The 24,931-nt window shown below is 38.1% G+C and overlaps 1 protein-coding gene across 5 annotated transcripts in view; it reads left to right on the forward strand.

Moving 5' to 3' along the window:
- Positions 1–24,588, forward strand: part of grid2 (glutamate receptor, ionotropic, delta 2) — a 417,868-nt gene extending 393,280 nt beyond the window's left edge. For 2 of the 5 annotated variants that reach the window (XM_079896930.1, XM_079896931.1), the window contains exons 15-16: positions 13,713–13,953; positions 22,205–24,588. In XM_079896930.1, the coding sequence (XP_079753056.1) occupies positions 13,713–13,953; positions 22,205–22,633 (670 nt within the window). In that variant the 3' untranslated portion in view covers positions 22,634–24,588. Of the gene's footprint in view, positions 1–13,712; positions 13,954–19,232; positions 19,301–19,470; positions 19,693–22,204 lie in introns of those variants that run through there. The other 3 variants (XR_013823893.1, XR_013823894.1, XM_079896932.1) reach the window with 3 other exon arrangements.
- The last annotated feature ends 343 nt before the right edge of the window (positions 24,589–24,931 follow it).

Genomic DNA, 24,931 nt, shown 5'->3' on the forward strand with positions numbered 1-24,931 from the left:
AGTGTTAAAGTCTAATGAGTTTGTGATTTAAAATCAGTTTCTCAAAGAGAGGAGAGCGGGAATGGTTGTTAAAGGGGTGGTATAATGCCCTTTTCACAAGATGTAAAATATGTCTTTGATGTCCCCAGAGTGTGTATGTGAAGTTTTAGCTCAAAATAAGTTGTCACTTTTTGAGGGTGAGCAAAAACGCACTGTTTTGTGTCTGTTCCTTTAAATGCAAATGAGCTGCTGCTTGCGGCACAGAGGGTGGAGCTTCAACAGCTTGTGTCATTTTACCTCACACAGACATGCACTGAAAATTTCTAAAACTTTTAGCCTTTTACGTTCAAACCGGAGTCAGATGATGTCAACGGAGTCAATGATGGAGTGACTCAAGAAGAAGTGACATGTAGAATGCAACAGGACATCTCTGAATGGTTAGTTGATAAATTTGTTTAGCTGATGTGTAGTTATCTTCTAGTCATTGATTAGCATATTCTGTCTTGATAATCTATAAATCGCATTCCCGGGGGCAGGGTTTATGTAAATTCTAGGGTTGGTGATGTCACCAACCCGGGAGGAATGTCGTGTAGTCCCTACCAGCCGTTTGTTGTAGTCCTTAAAAAGCTATTTCTTTAAAAGCAAATATCTCCCTTTGCTTTGAACTTTGAGCACTGTAACTTTGCAGATGTGGTTTATGCTCAAACAGCAACAATACACACTAACTAAAGTTAGAAAAGTGAAATCATAATCAAACACCCCTTTAAACAGCCTGAGTTGTAACACAGTCAGTTTAAAACATAGAAAGTAGGTACATGGATGAAATCACTAGTATACATGAGTGCCACCCTCAGTAACAGTACAAGTTGTAAGTGTGAGTAGAAATTGCAGTACAAATTGCTCTGCTCTGCAGCAGCAGCAAAGCAGATCTAGTCTGCCAAGATCAAATACATAACATTGCCATAATCAATAACATGCTAAAACTATTCTGAGATTTGTTATGATTGAAATATTAATATTATAAAACTTTTTGTCCATGTGCTTTGCAGTGTATTCCCTAAAAATCCACTGGAGATGGGCGGTCCTTATTAAAGTAAACAGGCTATTCATTGATATGCATATTTTATTTTTCATTGTTGTGGTCTTGGACAGCCAGCAACTCTAATTTTAATACAGCCATTTAAAAGTTTTCCTGTGGTTCTTGAAACAATGGCGAGGAAATTGCACAGCATTAAATGGGAGCGTTTTATAAAAGGCGTTCAGATTTAGCTAGTCATAGAGCTCAATTCTTTAAGTGAAAAGACTAATTCTTTTGCCTCACCTAAGAGGAAGTACTTCAACGCAGTAGATACAGCACCAATGGAGATCAAACGTATCAACATATGATTCTTAATGGCAGGAACGTGTTTTTTTGCTCCACTGCTTTAATACGGGGAGCTGAATAGAGAATAGAAATGTTAAATCGCTCACTCTGAGTGAAATTGCTATATTGAAATACCACTATCATGGCAGACTGAGAAAAATATGATAGCATGGAGTGATGGCCCCATTGTTGATGTAAAAGTCGATATATGTTCTGCGTTTACTCATCACCAGGAGTCTTGAGAAGAGAAAGAGTGGAAAACTTGACTTAACTCTAAAATGATACAGTATCAAAAAGAATATGCATAGTGAAAGTGCACCAATATTCCCTTACATTGTCCTATAGACACAGTGGTTCTATGTAAAATCATGTGTATTTTAAAGAGCTCTTACCTTTCCAAGCCACAGATAACCATCTTCCATCTGTTGTTTCCATGCATTTGGACTAAATGCATTCGTTTTTGTCTGGAGAGTGCACAGCAAGTACAGATTAACCTGAAATGTAATAAATACTGTGACAATGTGTTAAATTATCTTTATACAAATAATCTGTATATTCTGCAAGTACGTGTCAACTTATTCTACCAACCCTAACCTACAGGTAACAGTCTACTAACACTCTAACGAGAGTTAGTTGGCAAAGTTACTTATAGTTAGTAGAATGTCTAAAGTGGACTCTCAAAAAAAAAAAACATTTAAATATTTTAGTAGTAAAAATGACACAATTAATGCAATCTGCTTTAATCCACATGGAGACATTTGTAGAATCCTGTAGACGTTGGCCCATAGAGCCCCATTGAATCTGTGCTGCAGTTTGAGTCTATAGCAGATACCTGAACCATAGAACAAAATTAATTGACCAAGTTAGTTAACTGACCAAGAGGCAAACACAGCATTTTGGGTTCAGCCAGATGCTGTGTTTCAATGGAAGTCTATGAGAGCTGAATCCTTCTGTTAGTTGTATTGGATTAACTACAATTTGTATTAGGGCTGCATGAAATATCAAAATAAAATCAATATCGCAATATAGCTTAGTGCTCATGATACAGATTTCAGCATCTCATAGCAGCTCAGTACATCTATGCTCTGAGACATTTTAAAAACTGTGTATGAGTGCTGTGCTTCACTTTTAAACTTGCAGAACATATATTTATTTGCTGGAAAAAACAATAATAATAAAAAACACACAATAAAATCTTGTTGGTTTGGTTCATGGAAAAAGTATATAAATAGCCAATTTTTTTAAGTTTAATAATAATAATAATAACATCAGAGAAAAAAAAAAATTTTTTGCAGATTTTTTTAATTATTTTTAGATGCACTCTCCTACAAAATAACCTAAATCATTCTAGAATGACTAATTATTTTTAAATAGAGCAGTTCAAGTAATCTAGTGAATATTCCGCAATATATTGTGGAAAACGAAAACATCACAATGTAATTTTTCCAATATTGTGTAGCCAGGGGCGGTTTCCTCATTAGGGCGATTGGGCGACGCACCACCAAAGTGTGAAAGGGACTTTTTCAATCACATTCACAATCTCATTCAACCACAGAGTTACGCTAGCCGTCACTGTATGTTCTGCCTCTGAATATAGTCCAATCAGCGTCATGTCACGTTCTGTGGAGTACCGCCTCTTTTTGGGCGATTTCACTCTGGCTGAGAATCGCCCAGAGTGTTCCCATAGACTTACATTCAAAGATGTTTTTTTTTCGAACTGCAGGCACTGCAATGCATTCTCTATGGGTTCTGGGAGGGCTCGCACTAACGTGCTTACGTCATCATACGTATCCTTAACTTGTGCAGCGATTGGTGGGAACAAACATACACTATTAAAAATCTTTAAGATTAAGTGACAAATAATATTTGAAAACAATTTTGAATTTGAACAACAATTAAACACTACTTTAATATCTTTATCAAATGTGATTAAATAAATAAAAATAAAAAAGAGAACGAGAGTGAGAGAGACTGTTGGGACATCTCGCGAGTTGAGGCCAGTTGAACTTGAACAACGTCATGGCGAACGCAGTTAATTCTATCGTGTCATTACATTTTTTAGCACTTTGCTACTTTGAAAGAGAGAAGAGCAAAATTTCAGTATAAGTAAGTGTATTATGTGAGTAATGTGATGTAAGTAGTGTAATAATAGTGAGTAGTGTAAATAGTGAGTAATGTGCAGGGTTCGTACGGGTGCTTGAAATCCTTGAAAGTGCTTGAATTTTGATGTGTTTAAGGTTTGAAAAGTGCTTTCATTTTGGATAAAATGCTTGAAAATGTAACTATATTTCTTTCACAACACATATTTATCTGACGGAATAGTTCGTTTATTAAATGGAGATATAAAATGTAGCCCCTTCAGATTCAGAGCGATTTGCACTATGCTGGCCAGAGCAAGTAGCTGCTAGCGTAAATAGTGAGTTATGTGATTTCAGTTGTTTCTTATTAAATTGAAATTGGAGTAAACGTTTTTGGAAATTCGCATCCTGGCTGGGCTTTGTTTGAATTGATTTTGACTTGCTGCTGAATTGTTAACACTCATATAGAAACAAACAAGGAGATTTATTGTAAGAGTCACTTTATTTTTCATTAATATTAAAGTAGTGAAGTTGCCTTACATGCTTTAGCTGTTAATTTATCCATTGCATGGGTGGACCTTATCCTTATCAATCATCCAAACATTTGCCCCCCCCCCCCCCCCCCCCCCCCCCCGAGAGATTTTGCAGGAGCCGCCACTGTGTGTAGCCCTAATTTGTATTGCTCTTCAAACAGTGTATTTTTGGGCAAGCTTTTAAAGGTAATATACATATACCAATATTGTAGAAACATTTCTGACCTTAAATTATTTTAAGTCGTTTATTTACAGGTATTTTGAGAAGCAGCGTTTTGGAGGAATGTTTGATAAATTACATTTGGGTTTTCTTGAAAAGCACCAGTCGCTGCTAGTTTGTGTGTGTAAGTATTCTCAGATGTGTAGCCTAAATGTGTAGATTGATATAGTCTGCTACCAATCCAAAAATATCAGGGGAGTTATTGCTTGAGTACATGGGGTTTATAATCTAGCATATAGGCAATTTCAAAAATCATTTTTTCTTAGGTTGAGATTTAATTACACATTATTGATTTGTGCTGGTTCACACTGGAGGCATTTGAGAGAAAGAGAGGCAAAGAGTGTGAAGTAAAGAGAGAAACAGTGAGAAGTATTTTAGATTTTTTGATTGAAGGCTTTGCATTGTGAGTCAGAAAAGTGCTCTCTTTCAGGTTGTATGTGATTGTATCTTTAGATGGTTAAACAGATGGCATGTTATAGAAATGTGTATACCTGTGATACAGTGCACGTATGTGTCTTTGGGCACCATTCAATATTAGCATTAAGTTGGCTTGACGTTGGACGTTTGATATTTACAAAATGCTATTGATGGTATATTTTGTGTATGAGCCCATTCGGTTGTGAAATAAATAGGCATTATTACACCTGACTTGACAGTTTGTTTTATTAAATATCAAAAAATTAAAAGGTGTGCATCATACCTGGCACCTCCATGAACACTTTACAGTTGGTTTTTCACTGTAAGTCATTCTCTTCAAATGCTATTGAGCTTTAAATTATACGTGTATACCAAATATGTTCAATATGTTAATATCGAACATCCAACGTCAAGCCAACTTTATGCCTAATTCTAATGTAAGAATTACTATAACTATTGCTTATACGTGGGTTCAGAGATTTGAACAATTTTAATCGATAAAATGGATGGGAAAAATTCCTGTAGACTTGAATGAATGACAAACCTGAGCCATTTCTGAGAACGAGACTATCATAGAGAGAGAGAGACTTGCAGAAACTGCTTACAAGTTAGTTATCTTTTCTTTTTCCTTTTTTTTTTTTTCTTCTTTTTTTTTTAAAGACTGGTCAAATTGGTAGATTGGTCTAATTTGAATCCAAAAAGTAAGACTGATTAGCCCTACAACTGCTACTGTAGTTGGTCATACTAGTTCTTAAGTCTTAACTTAGCGACTATGTTTATGCAACTGGCCTCAGAATATCTTAGCATCCACATAACAATTGCATGGCATCGGTGCCCTGCACCCTAGCATCATGGCAGTGCATTTTGTGCAGGCAACCACCACTCACATTTCCTTCATAAACTGTAAAAATCTAGTTGAATCTTGTTGTTTTCATCAGCAGGGTTATTAGAGGAGTGAAAACCAAGAGTGAAGACCAATTACCCTATTAAAATGGCACACTCTAGAGCGATCGCCGCTTATACCTGACATTTTGCAGCCCACAGTGCCAGTCAATTTCCAGGACAGATGCGAGGTTGCTTATAACTCCTCAGGGCAAGATACCCATGTCAGCCTGGTTATGGCCACATGTCGCCTGTTTACACAAAGTCAGTCCCTTAGCAAATGGTCCTGGGAACACATGACATTTTGGACTCATTGTCCAGCTGATAGAAATTGTTAGAACAGAGCTGCACTACACTTCTGCCATTGAAAGCGCTGAGCTTGGTAAATAAATACAGTGCTAACACTGCAGATTTATACCTTATTGTCACATGTATTTTGGTTTCATTATTCTTGTTCAACTTCATGCTGCTCTGCGCAGACCAATTGTTGTCTGACTTGAAGCAATGCATGCCTGTTAGAATTTTTTTCCGGCTTGAGACAGCACAGACACTACGTCACTGTGACATATGGCATCAAAATACCGCGAGAGCGATTCGAGAGCTTACAGCTGACTCAGACGGTGCAGCTTCTCAAGAGCGGCTGCACGAGCTCTGATGACGACACAGCTGTTCCACGATTGGCCGGATTCACCGCATGAAAACGATCACGTGTTTCGTGTTTATTCTGACACCTTCAGTTCCGCTTATGCTCACAAATATGTATTTTTATAACAGTAAAAGCTCTTTTCATGTAGTCGCTATGTTATATTGTGTTATGTTTATCAAAATAAACCAGATAAAAGATGAAGACCCCCACTATATTGGTATTTAAATAGTATAGGCTTATGTTGAACTTTATTCTACAAACCCGATTCCAAAAAAGTTGGGACACTGTACAAATTGTGAATAAAAACAGAATGCAATTCAAATTTCAATATTTTATTCAGAATACAACAAAGATGACATATCAAATGTTTAAACTGAGAAAATGTATCATTTTAAGGGAAAAATAAGTTGATTTTAAATTTCATGGCATCAACACATCTCAAAAAAGTTGGGACAAGGCCATGTTTACCACTGTGTGGCATCCCCTCTTCTTTTTATAACAGTCTGCAAACGTCTGGGGACTGAGGAGACAAGTTGCTCAAGTTTAGGAATAGGAATGCTTTCCCATTCTTGTCTAATACAGGCTTCTAGTTGCTCAACTGTCTTAGGTCTTCTTTGTCGCATCTTCCTCTTTATGATGCGTTATAACATTTTACCAAATGTTTTCTATGGGTGAAGGATCTGGACTGCAGGCTGGCCATTTCAGTACCCGGATCCTTCTTCTACGCAGCCATGATATTGTAATTGATGCAGTATGTGGTCTGGCAAAATGCAAGGTCTTCCCTGAAAGAGATGACGTCTGGATGGGAGCATATGTTGTTCTAGAACTTGGATATACCTTTCAGCATTGATGGTGCCTTTCCAGATGTGTAAGCTGCCCATGCCACACGCACTCATGCAACCCCATACCATCAGAGATGCAAGCTTCTGAACTGAGCGCTGATAACATCTTGGGTTGTCCTTGTCCTCTTTATGTCCTGCCATGACATGGCATCCCAGTTTTCCAAAAAGAACTTCAAATTTTGATTCGTCTGACCACAGAACAGTTTTCCACTTTGCCACAGTCCATTTTAAATGAGCCTTGGCCCAGAGAAAACGCCTGCGCTTCTAGATCCTGTTTAGATATGGCTTCTTTTTTGACCTATAGAGTTTTAGCCGGCAACGACGAATGGCACAGTGGATTGTGTTCACCGACAATGTTTTCTGGAAGTATTCCTGAGCCCATGTTGTGATTTCCATTACAGTAGCATTCCTGTATGTGATGCAGTGCCGTCTATGGGCCCGAAGATCACGGGCATCCAGTATGGTTTTCCGGCCTTGACCCTTACGCACAGAGATTGTTCCAGATTCTCTGAATCTTTGGATGATATTATGCACTGTAGATGATGATAACTTCAAACTCTTTGCAATTTTTCTCTGAGAAACTTCTTTCTGATATTGCTCCACTATTTTTTGCCGCAGCATTGGAGGAATTGGTGATCCTCTGCCCATCTTGACTTCTGAGAGACACTGCCACTCTGAGAGGCTCTTTTTATACCCAATCATGTTGCCAATTGACCTAATAAGTTGCAAATTGGTCCTCCAGCTGTTCCTTATATGTACATTTAACTTTTCCGGCCTCTTATTGCTACCTGTCCCAACTTTTTGGGAATGTGTAGCTCTCATGAAATCCAAAATGAGCCAATATTTGGCATGACATTTCTAAATGTCTCACTTTCAACATCTGATATGTTATCTATATTCTATTGTGAATAAAATATAAGTTTATGAGATTTGTAAATTATTCCATTCCTTTTTTACTCACAATTTGTACAGTGTCCCAACTTTTTTGGAATCGGGTTTGTACAAACAGATGCTGTATTAAGCAGTACACAAAGTAATGATTATATCTCTGAAACGTCTGTGTATTTGACAAATTTTGCATTTATTTCACTTCAGCTGTGATAAACCATGCAAACACTACGGGAAGCAGAAAGTGTCCGACTTCACGTCTCCGTTTTCAGCTCCTCCCCAACTGCAAGCGGCAGCTCCGTTACATCGATTACATCCAGCCGCAGACTCATGTTTCAGTTTGGTTTAGTTCTAGTTCCTGTTTGCATTGTTCTCATTTTCCTGCCACTGGTTGGTTTCCATGGTTTTTAATTAGTTCACATCTGTTCCCTGTTCTATTGATTAGCTTCCCTTGTGTATTTAAGCCCTTAATTTTTCTCAGTTCTTTGTCTAGTGTTAATGTTGTGTTTGAGTATGTAGTGCTTGGGATCCCTCTGTGTTCATTCAAAGTCAGTTTAAAAGTCCTCCTGTTTGATCATTTGGATTGCTACAACTTAACATTTCTTTTGAATATACAGTAAATGGGGTCTGCGGGTCTACATAGAGAGATTGAAATCTATGGCTATTATAGTGGCTATTATACTGATGTAAGTGTCTTTCACAATCTTTTGAGATGTCTAACATCCTTCAGATATCTGGTTCATATTGATAAGCTGAGAGGAAATTCCATCTGTATTTCCCAGGCAAAAGATCTGCTTGCCTTTGTCTTTTCGTTCCTTTTCTCATCATGTTTACCCAGCTCTTATCAAGTAGTTTGTCTCCCCGCAGACAGAGACATCTAATAACGTGATCATTTCTGCCGCAGCTGGTTGCCATAGCAACAGCTCCAGCAGTCCACACTCGATTCAGCGCATAGGGCCCGAGAGGCAAGCAAGGAGACTACATGACAGACAGACCTGAGGAGAGAACCGCAAATCCCCACCCGCATTATCCCCAAAGAACAGAAAAATGAGTTTGAAGTGCTGCCGCAACCAGGTGCACTGAAAGACAAAGATCCGCGCTCAGTGTCATACTGGGGTCTTAAATGAAAGCTTGTTGCAGTTACCAGATCAGCCAGTTGTCATGGAGAATCAGGTTGATCTGGACTTGTGCTGTTAACAGGGCCAAGTGTTTGTTTAGCCCCTGATATTGAACATGGACCAAAGCCAGCTGAACTCCCTTGACTCGCTGGTCAGTGATAGTGCAATTCAAAGACAAAAACACAGAGCGGAGCAGGTGAATTGTTGCTTGTGTTTTGCCCTGGCCTGTCAATCGAGCTCAACTTGTTCAGCACGCACAACGCTTATCTCCTTCTCTTCGTCCTCACTCACCTTTCCCTCCATTTATCACTCCGTTTTGGGAGGAGAGGGAATAAATAACAAATAAAAATGTTTGCTGTTATGAAGCTGCTGTTTCTCTGCAAGTGCCCTGAAGGGAAAGCAGTTTTTTTTTTAGTAAAAGGGCAAATTTTTTAAAGACCTCATAAAATTTTTATTTGAATTTTGTCACTTTCAACCATGCTTCAATATCTGACGCTCAAAGCACCCTTTAGCGTCCATATGTGATGCTTCGGTTATGGGTAGGTTTAGGCGTCATGTAACTGACGCTTTCGAAAGCGTCAATATCCGACGCACAAAGCACCCTTAGCGTCAATATGAGACGCTTCGGTTGGGTAGGTTTGGGTCTGTGGTAGGGTTATGCGTCTCATATGGACGCTAAAGGGTGCTTTGAGCGTCATATATTGAAGCATGGTTGAAAGTGACGTCTTGGGTATGAGAATGTGTTGCATATAGAGGTCATCTATATGCTAGTGCAGGGATATTATTTCAAATATTTATTAGTAATTCAAATTTATTTGTAAAATGCTTTTCAAAAGAAATATTATTTTAAAGCAACTTTTTTTGGCTATTTAAATAAAAGTGGCATGCCCAAACGTCCTGATTCAATAGGAAACACATCAAAGTTTACATGCAACCAAATAATCCTTTAGCAATCTGATTGACGGCTCAGTCAGACTGAAAAGGCTTCATGTAAACACCTTAATCGAACCGATTGAGGTCGATGTAAATATAATAATTCAATCTGATCGAAAGGTTTTTTTTTACCTTTTATAATCCAATCGAGAGAAAACTGTATGTAAACATTTAATCGGATCGAAAGCCGAAACTTGAAAGGACTGCACATGTGCAATGATGTAGAGATGGCGTAAATACGCATGGCGCGCGGAACGAGCTGCAGTTGTTTTTAAATATAATGTCATAAATGACTGTTGTGTTATTCTAAGATTCCCCTACCACTCATTGGCTGTGAAGTGGAGCAGAACTATGTGTGTGTCAGACACAGACACTTTGTTTTGGGTGCAGGAATAGGGTGTTTTTACAAATATAAGCAGCATGACACAACGGTTCAACCGGATGACTTTATTTAGCGTTCATGTAAACACTATGCTCGGATTCATCAATCAGAATTAATTCATTCCGATTGAAACAAAAAAGTGTGCATGTAAACATAGCCAATGTGAGAAAGAAACCCATGCTCATCAAGTGATTTGCTTTTATGAGTTTTTCTTTAAAAAAAAGGGACATTTAAAGTGCTTGAGAAAAAAAATTCCAAGTCAAAAACTTTTTTTAAAGAAGTTTAGTAAAAAAGCACAAAACTAAATCTTTCAGCATATGGCCATCAGTGGGCTTATCTTCTCAACAAACAAGGTAAAATCTGGTCCCCTCTGAGATGTCTACTGTCATGTCTCTCCTGAGACTTCTGAAGACAAACATGTGGCGTTTCCTCAAGGGCAAAACTGGACAGTTGATTCTCACAGGAAAAGTACCTGGTGTTAATTCCTGTGGATCTCACCACTCCTCATTTGTTAAAAACGCCAGGGTGTTAATTCATTAAACACAGAGACTGTTCATTTGCCCAGTACCAGCTGCTGGAAAACCACAAGGTCAGAAAGTCCTTGAATGTTGACACTTGTATTAGACTTAGGTTGAACAGAAAGAATAGAATAGAATAGAATAGAATAGAATAGAATAGAATAGAATAGAATAGAATAGAATAGAATAGAATAGAATAGAATAGAATAGAATAGAATAGAATTTACTTTTAAGAATGGTTACACAAGCCATACTTGTCTCCTCCTTGCCATCCTATCAGTGTGGTCAGATGTAACCTATTATCTCAGCCCTGAAGCAGCGCATGGCATGTTGACCCACCAAGTGTTGACACATCCATCATGGCAACACTCATACATGTCACAGACTAATTTTTCAAGGGTAGGCCGTTCCATATGCCTGTGATAGGAGTTGTTCTGTGGTGACCTCCTGTGGGAATTAGGTCTTAAAGGAATAGCTGTGTTACTGAAGACCAAGACATCTCATCTCAGAATTCATTCATCACTGTAGTTTAATACCAAGGAAAATTATAACATAAATTGGAAAATGCACCAATGTTAAAATAGGTTAATGTACATATCTGTCACCACCACGGTGGGGGATCATTTATCTAACCTCACTCGAAAACAGTTTGGAGTTATTAACGAAAGCTCTTAAAATCATTTTAAGACATGACATCTAACTGATAAGTTTAAGATGAAGTACTAAAATTACAACAACAAAAAAATGAACGCTAAAATAAAGTATAAAAATAAAAACTAATTCAAAATTGTATTAAATACTGTTACTAGTATTTAAATAATACTAAAATAACACACACCACCTGCATCCTTCCTATAACATTAAAGCAGTCAGGCTGTACTTTTTTAAAATCTTTTAATGTTCCTTTAGGTTCACTCATAATGATAGTTTTTTCTCAAAATATATTTGCAAAGCGTGATTATTTTGTGAATATTGGCAACACAAAGATATTGCATGGTTTCTCAATAACTGGAATATACTGCATTAGTGCTTGTTAAAGCACAAGGTGCTTTTTTTATAGTACTACGACTTGAGGGAGATGTTCATTTTTGATTTTGAGTTACTGTAACTAATTCTTTCACTTTCAACAATTGCATCAGTGTGACATTGATTACATCTTTGCTTACTCAGTCACAGTACTTGGCATTGTAATGGCACTGGATCACAGCTCCCCATGTATGTTTTGTGCTGTTCTCTTGAATTGTCCTCATTGTTGTTTCAGGTCTCTGCTATTGCACTCCGAATCCTCTAATGCAACATATGTGGGCGGCGTTGCATTGCTAAATGTTGTTGGCACGTTTAAAATGTGATCTATAAAGCAAATCTTTCAACATTGGCCCACCTTGTTGTGAGTCCTGTGAGCTGTGTCCATAGCAGAATGTGGATGGGTCATTCTCCATCTGTTGAGTGCAATAGGACTTTTTTTTTACTCCTGTATTATATTGTTATGAGACAGGGATATGGATATAAAGAATGAAGGGTAGCTTTTTGAATAAATGTTGAACAGGATTTTAGACAGCATTGTGTGTTACTGTGAATTCTGAACATTTCCATTGTGTGTGTGGCTGTTTGGATAAGTGTTTGCTGCAGCTGCAGTTTGGATGTGAATATGGGCTCTTGGAAGCGCGCTAGTCTCCTCCTCTGGGGCTAAATGTGCGCTGACTCCTGACTGCAGACAATCAGGCTAGAGAGAGACCGCCACGCAATACAGATCAGCCAATCAATGAGGCAAATTCTCCTAAACCTTTGTGTCCTGTATTCATTATCATTCATTTGCAGCCGCTGGACTGGCATTAGTACAAACTGCCATCACTACATCAGAACACACTCATTCTTTATGGTGAGGAAGATGACATTATTTCTGAGGAGACACTGCCCCCTGGTGTTGGGAAAAAAAGTAAATCACTGCAGCAACAGATGCCACTGAACAGACTGGGACCATTCTGAGTTATTTATAGGGTGTTACACAGATCTCAGTGGCTCAATTAATGTGTAAGAATGAAGCAATCCGACATTCAATTTCAATTCATAACACAGTCCATTTCTGTAATGCGACACACAATAAAATTGTGCATAATCATGCATATATTTAGGCCAGTAGTAAATGTCCAGGCATGGAGTGCAGGACTTCAGTTATCAAAAGAAGGTTCATATTTGTCTTAAGTGAGGTAATTGCCTGAATATTCTTATTTTGAGCTTCTGCCTCCATGCTTCATACTGTATAAGTTAAAACCAGTAAAATTCAGCTTTGCACATATTCAAGAAAATCATATTTTCAATACTATCTTTAATTCAATACTATCTTCAATACTGCTGTCATCATGCAATTAAAATTGATATATATATATATATATATATATATATAGTTCTCAACCTTCTTGACCTGTAGGTCCCCGTTGTTCAAAGACAGTGTTCAATATTCAATCCATTATTGGATATTTATAGGATATACGATAGTTCGGTATTTCTGTTGTAATTCTGATAAAGTTGCTTGTTTTTATTAACAGAAACTGGGAGTTAAATGAATTAGCCACGATTAATTTTGTGACTGAGATTTCAAGAACCTCATTAAGTTATTACAAGTTAGTGATTTATGATAATTCAGTAACAAAACTGTTGTTAATTAACTGCTAGGTAACTTTTATTAGCAAGAAAAAAAAATACCATCACACACAATATCAGAAATTCACACCATCACACTTCCAGCCAAAATCCTCTTGAAATACGTTTTGGCCTAATATGTGATGGTATGGATTCTTCATGACCTTTATTCCAGGATTAATGCTGTAACATAGACATCATTTGAAGTAATCTGAAAAGTGCCTCCGAATAAAGAATCATCCATATGTGTGTCTGTTTTCTTGCTGTGTCCAGGATCTTAGAGCTTCAGCAGAATGGGGACATGGACATCTTGAAGCTGAAGTGGTGGCCGCGAGATAGTCCATGTGACCTGTACTCTCCTGTGGGCACTCGGAAGAGTGCCAGCGCCTTGGACATCCACAGCTTTGCTGGGGTCTTCTTTGTACTAGCAGCTGGTGTAGTGCTCTCCTGTCTTATTGCCACGGTGGAAACCTGGTGGACGCGAAGGAAAGGCTCCAGAGTCCCATCGAAGGAGGTAAGAGTCTTAAACCCTTAAGAATAGGGATGAGGTTGATAATTAGCTTATCATAAACCGAAGATTGTGGAACATGTTTAAATACAATAACTATAGAGATTGTCCAACTGCCCAAGACCAGATAGGATCCAATATAGTTACAGAACTTCAAGCTCAGTAACATCGCTCCTAAATTTCCCCTCAAAAGGAATGGTTAATCTCAAAATTAAATTAAGTCATCATTTGCTCACCCTGGTGTTGTTCTAATGCAGTATGCCATTCTTTGTTTTCTGAACCACAAAAGGAGAAATTAAAGAAAGTCAAGCTTGCACTTGTCTATATAATGACAGTGAATAGCGACCAGCATCAAGCTTTAAAAAAAGATGCAAAGGTATCACAGAATGCAACACGTGAGGTATATTTCAAGTGTTCTGGGGGTGAACGATACAGTTTGGTGAAAAACAAACCAAAATGAAATGTATTATTTAACAGAAATCCTGACCTTCATGTGACTCTGTTAGCACCACGGTTCACTCCGACTCGCCCCAAAAAACGTGTCATGAAATACAATGCCTAGAATTCGCAAAAAGTACCTGTGTACTTTCTTCACTGAGTTAAACATCTCTGTTTGTCTGATGACTGTCAGAATGACATTCAACAGATGTGAATGCGATAACTGTTTGTTGCGGCAAACACAGCAGATAAATTCACATGAGAGAAGAAAGTATATTGTATTTCATTTCATGTTTGTATTAATCTTGATTTCTCACGACTTGTGTGCTTTTTCTGGGCGAGTCACATTGAACTCACAGTAGAGCATAGAAGACTTATGGTCAAGGAAAGGATTTCCATTAAATAATACATAAAATCTCGGTTTGTTTTTCATCAAACCCTATCGTTTACCCCCAGAACACTTGGAATATATGACACGTGTCACATGGGATCATTCTGTGATACTTTTGCATTTTTTTTAAATGCTTGATGATGGTCCCTATTCACTGCCATTATATGGATGAGCACGAGCAGGACTTTTTTTTTTTATTCTCCTTTTGAAGTCCGAACAACACCAGTAGAGTAAATAATGACTTACTTTTCATTTTAGGGTGAACTAACCCTTCAATGCAGGACTTTTTTTTAACAAATTTTAAGAATGTAAAACTGAGCGGTAAGAAAGTCGTATGACGTTATGAGTTTATATCCTGTTAACTGGGTGGAATTTTTTTTAAATATTATATTAAATGGTACTGAAGTATAAAATTTAAATGAAATAATGTAAATTCAATTAATATAAAATAATAATATGAATATTCATTAAAAATGAGATTAAATAACCTTGTAGCTATACTGAGTTTTTGATAATACAATGGCTTTTATACTTCACAAATGATTTTCTCTTGTATTTGGAACGTGATAGTCGCAAATCAAAAGATGATAATAATAATTATTAATATTTGATTAAGATATTTTCACTTTTGAAGTTGTTGTATTTAAGCCATAATACACCCCTGTGACCTCAAATCATTCTGTAATAATGCAACAAGTTGCAATATTGCTCGGCAACCGTAACCAATTTGAACTTGTACCTAACAAACACCCCTTAATAACACCATCCTTCTGGACTTCTGCCATAGATCAAACAGTTAAGCAGAATCAATACCGGTCATATGCCATCAAAGCCTTGGAAGGATATTAGTAACATTAACAAAAAAAGACAAGAGATTAAAATGAGAAATAGTCAGCATTACAAACAAAGTAAGTAGACAAAGTAATTCAAATCATTTGTTTCTGAGAGCGCACTTAAACAAACCTCTCCAAAAAGAACACAATGTTGTTCAATTGCCTGCCAAGCACATTAACTGTAATAGAGCTGTTGAGAAAAAATGAACAAATAAACAGGTGCTAAAAAATATATGTGCCAATAAAAGCTGCATATATCTAGATAATTACTTTAAGACAAGCCTCTAATTTTTCTTTTATATCCCATAGCTAATTTCATGAAGATCAGTTTAGATTAATGTGTTGTTTGCGCATATTGTTTTTCTTTTTTTTTCTTGTTCTTACAACTGTTTGCCTATTGTTGGAATCCAGTTAACATTAATTAACAAATAAACCCATTGCTTGCATTTCACATGACAACACTTCAATGTAACACAGGCGTAGCAGTGACAGGACATTCATATGGCTGTGAATGAACCTTTGTGATGTTGCTCTTGACGCATTTCTTTGATTTGATGAGTTTATGGCTCCTTGTTATCTTCTGCAGCTGTCATATTGTGGGTGTTCTTTTTCCTGATATTACATCCCCCATCTCCCGCATTACTCCAATTGAGTCCCATCACCCACCCCCCGACATACACACCTGACCTCTCCTCACACCCCTCTGGTCTGAGTCATCAGACTCTCCACAGGCCAAAAAACACAGCATTTCATCTCTAGCGTTCCACCTGAAAAACAAAGTAGTGCTTTTGATCAGCGGTCAGGGGCTTTTCTTGTCTTCCGTCCTCCCGCCATGAAGCAGCTTTTATCTGTCAGGGGCAGCAGCAGCAGGGCACTCATGACCCCACAGAGAAGAGCGGCTCTCCTTCATCCCTGCTCCTCTGAAGGCCATAATGTTCAGACATTTATATGGACAAATTATGTTCCTTGCAGAAATGGCAGATGAGCTTCATCCTGTTAGTTTTTTTATTACAGCATGCCACAATTAGCCGATTTAAGTCATAAAAAGCTGAATGGCTCATTTGTACGTGTTTATAAGCAAGGCCCAAAGTAACACTGAATTAAAATGGCCCGGGAACTTTATTGGGAACTGTGACATTACATGGTTTGAATTGGATTCCAATAGCAATAGTTTGACCTTACTATGTGAGGGATTTAAAGCACAGACAAACTATCTACTAACTAAAGAAATCATCTGTCTTTTCAGATGAATCTGGCATTTTTTTAACAACTTTTTCGCACATGAAAAATGTATTATCAGTGCTTTATTTAAGATGCCTTTAGTGTTTTCCTCTTATTAAATAATACATAAAGTTTGAGGTTGTAAGATTTTTTAAATGTTTTTGAAAGAAGTCTCTTATGCTCACTAATGCTACATGTTTGATCACAAAATACAGTAAAAACAGTAATATTGTGAAATATCTATATATATATATATATACCGTGTGTGTGTGTGTGTATATATATATATATATATATATATATATATATATATATAAACATGCATACACACAATTTAAAATAACTGTTTTCTATTTTCAGCATCATTATTCTTCAGTGTCACATGATCCTTCAGAAATCTTTTTTTTTATTATTATCAATGTTAAAACATTATACATGTTTTTCAGGATTCTTTGAAAGGAACAGAAGTTTGAAATAGAAATCTTTTGTTACATAATAAATGTATTGACTCACCTTTGAACAGTTTCATGCATCTTAGCTAAATAAAAGTATTCATTTCTTTCAAAAACATCTTACTGACCTCCTCAAACTTTTGAACGGTACTATATATTATATAATATTCTTTTTGTATGATGCTGCACTATACATTGCACTTTGTCACAAATATGCATTGCCATATTACAAATATATATTTAAAAGCAATACCAGGCCTCAAAGTTAACATTGGACCTTCTACTGTATATAAGCATGCTAAGTCATTAATTTTAGCTAATGTAGTGGTGTAGTTGAAGATGTAACACTGAGCACAGAGATGATTCTCTCATGTAGGGTGGAGCGCTTTGGCAGTCACTCTTGAACCCCGCTCCTTTCTGCCCCAGTGGTTGGATCATGCTGATTTGGGCTCATTCCTCAAAGCACTCTTCCAGACGGTTCCATCAGAGTAGAAGCTTGGCAGAGCTTTGCACAAATATTCACACAGACATGCTGATAAGCACACATTTTAACACACACACGGTTCAGTGAGCGAGACGTGTTAATGCCAAAAGCGACCAAGACAAGACAAACGCTAAATTAGCACATATCACACTCATCTCACAGATGTTTTTGGTTTTACAATTAAAGCTCTTTGGTTTATTGCAGAGTTAATTTAAGACTTCTTTGCTGCAAAATTACCGTATTTTTGACTTGTTTTCCAGTCAAATTATTTATGCTTTCAGAGAATAATTTAACGAGTTAAGTTTATTTTTATTACCCCTTTCAGCAAATTGTTAGAGAGATTTATAACAACAAAAACTATTTGTGGTAACAAAAATAAACTTACATTGAAATACTAAATTAAATGAATTATAATCTATTTATTGATTTTAAATCAATAAAATAATTAAAAATGATCTTGTTTTAAGGATATTTGGATCATTTTTGAACAAGGCAAAAATACTGAATAACATAAAGTCATTTTGGCACATCCTAAAAACCATTCTTCCATCTTTCAGCATGATGCAACTTTCTTTTTGGTGTGTCCCAGTGCTGTCTTGGTACATCCTTAAATCTTATTAACTGCTTCCTCTTTTCTTTGTGATATTTCTTGACACCTGGCTAACACTGAGTTCATTGCACATCAGAACAATAGAATGACTTTGTGCTTGTGTCTGTGTCTGACACACACACATACACACATGCATACACACACCAACACACACATTGCATATGCCATGGTGTTAGTTTGTCCCTGTTTCCTCTCTCTGTTTCTCTGTGATCTCGCCGTCACGGCTCTTTCTGTGGTGTCGCAATTGGTCAGAAATGATTCGATATGACAAGTCGTCAAAACGAGTTCCACCTCGTAGCGATGAATAACCATTTTCCACCCAAGTCAAATGTTTTTATTGCGCACCACCTGCCAATCCAGAGAGGACGAGCAGGCGGTCCAGAGAACTGGAGGTTTTGCTTTATGAATAAGCCATTTCACATGCCAAGCTTTGTGTTTTAATCATTCCTGAAAAACCAAATGATGAAAAGTTCTTCACCTCAAATGTCTGCTGTGTCATTGATATTGTGGCTGTCTGGAGTCCTGCGGTGCCTCTACATTTGTAGGCCGCGGTATGAGGTCTGCATTCAAATAACCGACTGTTTTTCAGTCTTAGAAGAAAGAAAAAAGGAAAAAAATATATTTTACCTGCTTTTATTCCTATTATGTTCAGAGTGGCTATTAGTAGTAGTAGGTATTTGAAAGTCAGACCTCATGTGGCCGCATAACTAACAGAGGCCGCCGAACGCCAAACAGCGATCTGTGTCAGTCATTACTCTGAAAATGTTTGGTTATTTTTCAGAAAAGACCAAAACAATCATGTTATTCTGCTGTCAAAGCCTGAAACAACTTTTATTTTGTTGATTTTGTTTTATAGATAAGTACTCTGTGTTGAGGGGTGGGAGAGAAATGCAAAATGCCATTTTTACCATCTCACACTTCCAGGTATCTGGCTCCTTGGACATAAAAAAAGAAAGAAAAAACATCTGTGTGCTGACTGTTTGTTTGTTGTCTTTTTCTATTCATTCCCCCACCTCTCTGAAAACAACCTCTTTCCCATCCTCTCATCTGCCTGCTTCATCTGTTGGGTCATGTCCTTTCACGCACGCACACAGACACAGGCTGACGGACCGTCTGTGAGGCAAGACGAGCCGTGTCATGAGCCGCAGACTGACATCATGCTCACGCTCAGGCCTTCCTCCAATCATTTGTCACCCGCATGCTGCGCCACACCCCTCGACTCCAAGCTGAGGCACACGTTCGCCATCCCGTCGCGAACTGTCTTCTGCCAGCACTGAGCTACACTCTTTCCACACTTCTCCAAGCCTCGAGCCCACGTAGGTTATGAAATGCGCAAAGATAAGTTTTGTTCGGACTTGAGCAATCGCACATTTGCTGCTGGAAGAGAATCCACTTGGGTGCTACAAGGAAGGCCATTACCATTAATTTCCCGAAATGCAATTATACGGGCTGTTTTCAATACCAATCTTTTTCAATCCCACAGAGATCAATCCATTAATTCCAAGCTACGAAGTGACTAGACAAAATTGGCTAAAAGAATACAAAAACAGTCACAGTGCAAACGTGACAGGAAGTTATTTGAGCTGTGTAGCCCAGCAGGCTGGCATTTGCAAAACTTGTTCAATATAAGATTGGTGCCACACATGGAGACTAAGTGCCTAATTCAGTATTTATTCTCAATACAATTATTGCAACACATAAAATGATAAATTAAAGCAGTGGTTCTCAATCAGGGGGCCTGAAGCAATATATATATATAATATTAGCCATTGCATCAGGTAAAATGTTTTGTTTTTTTTAAGCAGTTTTTTTCTCAATCAGGCCCACTAGGGGGCCTCAGCAAACCTCCAATGGCTTAATTTATAAAATATAATAATGCAATATTATGTGTGTGCTTTAAACTCTTGATTAATAATTCAATCTTCATAATTAATAAATAATAATAATTACAAACATGTTTCATTGCATAAAATTGAGGGGTGTACTTGGACTTTAAAAGTTTAATTTCAGTTAGATTAGAGCAAAATGTGTCTTTTTAAATTGTACTGTAACCACTTTAGTCTGACCGAATCATACTCATCTGGCTTTTGTGAAGTCGGACCAACAGACCTAGATAATGTGATTGTAGCTCGGCTGCATGTTATACCTATTGGCCTTTGCGTTGTGCACATGCTCCGGAAGACAAAGATGACGTGCATGTGTATATAATCCTTCAGATTGAGATTCAATTACACATTCTGTCATGCATACTTGGACAGATGCAGACTGTAGCTGTAGCTCCATTATAGAACACTATTCACTATTCTCTGTTAAGAACCACTGGTTTAAAGATTTCACACTAGTGTTTCATCAATATCTGCACTCTCAGGAAAACAATTTGCACAACTTCTACCTATAGGGGTTCAAAAGTTTGGGCAGTACCCTTAAAGTACCTTATTTACCCATAAAAGTTCAAAGTAGTAGTGGTAATGTAATCCAATTTCAAAACGGTTTTCCCTGGATGAATTTTGAGTATATAAGCTTGCGAATGATACCTAATTTATGAAGAATACTAAAATACGTGTTAGGGAAAATCGGCGATAAAAAAGTGGACCAAGTGTCCCTCTACCGGGACACTGACAGTTTACAGGCTATAGATAGGCCTACATATTACTACTCTGAGGTATTAAACTGCTCTTTTTAGGGCTTGATAAAACACCAAGTTGTCCGTGTAAGGGTGTTGCAGTGACAAGCTGTTGTATCCCTAAAGATACCATTTTTGCAAAACATTTTCTGATAGTAAATAAATCTCAAGATAAAATGCATAGGTTTAGACTCATAATGCAATCTCACCATGCCCCAAAAAGAAAAGTGTAAGGGTATTTATTATCTTCAAACACACCAAAGTATTTTGAGAAGCACAAGGTCCCTGTTTAGGTCAACAAAACAGCACATGTAACAGCCTTCCCACATTCCTCTTCCCTTCACAATTTCACCCCTATTATACCGCCTTCCTCCACCCTGGTGGTAGGACAGGTGCCTACGAACCTCCCGCCCCCCTCGGCCCGACCAGGTTCCCCCACCACCCCTCTTTACTCAGGGCCACGCTGCCTGCCACTGGTGGCTGGAATCAACTAAGTGCTTTATGCTGGTCCAAACCAGAGGCCATTTTATCTCTGAGCTCCCTGCAGCCACAATGTCAGCCCACGTCACCTCGTGAGTTCTTTAAAGCAATCTACATATTTTATAGTAGTTATGTTAGTTAAACTTATTATATACTAGATAAGCTACAGTTTTGTCACAACTGTGGTTTCAGATGGCTTGAAAGTGGAAAGGTTTTGTAGACTGTATCTACATATCCAAAGATCCATCTGTCACACGACGTTAATGTTGATGATAGTCCAAGGACAGTCCTAGTTAAGACTGTGTTTTCATTACCGTAGCTCAGTATGTTTCCCTTTTTGTACCTCCCCCCCCCCCCTCTTTCTCTGTCTTGCTTTCTATGCAAACACTAAAACCTCATTGGGCCTGCTAATTCTTCATCAATATCCGCCCTCACCCTTCTTCCAAATTTTCTTTTCCCCAACTGCATCCGAAACACTTTCATTTGCTCACCAACTCCCTTCCTACTTCACCGCCCCTATCCGTTTCCCCGTTAACCACCTTGTGCTGTCCCACTTCACTATACCATCCCACTCTCTATCTGCTCTTATAAATACACACCCTTTCACTTCACTTTACACCTCTTTTCTCTTCTGATCCTATAACAACCTTCGCTCCTCCTCCTGTTCTTCTCTCCTTCCTTATTTTCCCCACTCCGCTTTCCTCCTCCCGTTTTCCCTCCTCTAGGACGATAAGGAGATCGACCTGGAGCACCTTCATCACCGGGTTAACAGCTTGTGCACGGACGATGAGAGCCCCCACAAACAGTTCTCCACCTCCTCCATCGACCTGACGCCCCTGGACATGGACTCCCTCCCGGCCGCCCGGCAGGCCCTGGAGCAGATCAGCGACTTCCGCAACACGCACATCACCACCACCACCTTCATCCCCGAGCAGATCCAGACTCTCAGCCGCAGCCTGTCGGCCAAAGCCGCAGCCGGCTTCGCCTTTGGGGCCGTGCAGGACCACCGGACTGGGGGGCCCTTCCGGCAGCGAGCCCCCAACGGCGGCTTCTTTCGCAGCCCCGTCAAGACAATGTCCAGCATCCCGTATCAGCCCACCCCGGCCCCCAACTTTAGCTACGGCAACGACCCGGACAGGGGCACCTCCATATAGACTGCAGGAGTTCCTGTGCCTGCGAGTTGGAAACAAAAAAAGAGATATATGTAAATACAAATGTTCCTTTTTGGTTGTCGTTTTCTCTTGACTTTTGCTCTTGGCGATGGAGCTTGCTTGTCCCGACCGAACTCGTCGGCAGGACGAGGCTGGAATAAAATGATCATTATTGTCATTGTGGTTTGTCGGGAGATTTTCTCTGTGAACTAAATGAATTTGCCTTTTGTTTGCCACATTCGATTTTGTAGGGAGAGAAAAAAAAAAAAAAGACTATCAAATGTTGCAATGATGGTATGTTTACCTTTTTGTTTTGGGTTGTTTTTTGTTAGTTTTTTTTTTTTTTTTTTCAAAAAAGACTGCCTAGTGTTTCCCTGATCTGCAATAACTCAGTTTAGAAGAATCTTGTCAACTCATCGACTGAATTGTGCTTCATCTCAGCGCTCTGTTAATGTTCAGTGCTCCCTCTAGCTGAAGCGTTCGACAAGGCGCTGCTAAACTGAGAGAAAATAACCTGCTTTTCTCGGAAGCCTCACAGTGAGTGACTGTGTTTCTAAGGACCTCTCATCCTCTCTGCCTTCTCCCTGGAGTCTTTAAATGGACACTCTGTGGAAAAGACTCGATTGAACTTGAAATAAAAAATAATAAACATTATTGTACCGTAGGGAGGGATGAAACAAATGCTACTAAATGTCTCTTACTGACTTTAAGTATAACAAATCTTTAATGCGTGGAATGTGTCTGGTCAGAGAGTTTTAACAACAAAATAAATGTTCAGAACTGTCTGTAGTTTTAGTTTTCTCTTTTTTTTATGATTAGTTTTGAGATTGCTTCAGTGCCATCATCTTTCATTGATTTGCATCATTAAACCATTAAGAGTTTGTATTCACTTCTGTAGCCGTACTCCAGGATTCGACAAAAACATTCTGTAGAATAGCTTCATTGTATATGCCACAATCTCGCGGCTGTGCGTCATAGATTTTGGAAATCAAAGAGTGAGAGAGTTTTTAAAAGGAATTCTTAACACGAGCCTTAGGAGACGGGGCTTTTTTTTACTTTTCAAGTGTCAGTCCTCAACCTGTTACTACGCCATTTGAAGACGCTGATACAGAGGTGACTTTTGAGGGGTTATTTGAAATATCTTTCTATTTCATTTCGTAAATGTTAAGGGGTAATATTTATCTAACTTTTTTTTAAAGTGCTAATTGTTTAAACAAGGCCATTGAGGTGTGGTAAGTTTTAAAGAAAAAAATACACCTTTTGAGGACAAAAAAACAAACCAATCCTTTTCACTAACATAAACTGTATTAATATTTACTAATGTTAGTTGTTTAGAATGAGCTTTCAGTTTGTTATCCTCTGACTAATTCGCAAATGTTGTGTGTAGGAAACGGCAACAGTGTTTTGACGCAAGCATTCTAGATGTACTTTTCTTAAGATATGATTAATGAAAGACTATAGGAGCAATTTTATTTAGTATCAGTTTAAAGATTTTTATTTAGAGTAAATGAAGAGACATTAAAGTGTATATTTTACATGCAGATACTTTTTTTTTTGTTGGATTTAAAGAAGATATAGAGTATAATATCTGAGTCTGTAAAGCTCAGTTAGCCACTATCACATTACAAGGAGTTCTCCACGGTTTCTCTGGCGGGAAGACATTCTCATTCGACTTCATTCCATTTTGATTTCCGAATCTTTCAAAAGGAGGCAAGGTTTTTTTTTTTCCCCCGTAAAAGAAGCATGCAAAACCTGCTATGCCTGTAACATTTTTAATTTCATACATAGAATTGTACAGGATTACATCATTTTCAACTGATTATAATGTACAGTATTTAATATAGGCCTATTTTGTTGTATGTGTTGCATATTATTCAAATGGAACAAACTGAGGCCTCTGTTACAAGTGGCAAAGCTTTCTGTGTATAATTTGTCTAATAAACATGTTTTCTACAGTGGTTTTTGTTGTGTTGTCTGTATCATCAGAAATGTCTCGAAAAGCTGTATGTGAAGAGTAACGCTGTTCTACTTTATGCCTTCCACCTCAGGATGAGCTGGTGCTTTGAACACAATGAAGGATGTGGTCAAAGGTTAGCCAAATTTGGCTTTTGACTTTTGTGAACCAGATTCATGCACTACAGGTCAAAGTGAAAGGCACCACAGCGTTTCAAGTCATGCTCTAGTGCTTGGAGAGTTTGTCGCCACAAGTCTGACCCTGAACCTGTCATCATGTTCCAGATATAGTAGGCCAAGTTCTTGTATGCGATTCTGTTTATGTTCTTTATTTGTATGTATTGTTTA

This window comes from Squalius cephalus, assembly GCF_949319135.1.
Source record: "Squalius cephalus genome assembly, chromosome: 16".
In the NCBI taxonomy this organism is placed as follows: domain Eukaryota; kingdom Metazoa; phylum Chordata; class Actinopteri; order Cypriniformes; family Leuciscidae; genus Squalius; species Squalius cephalus.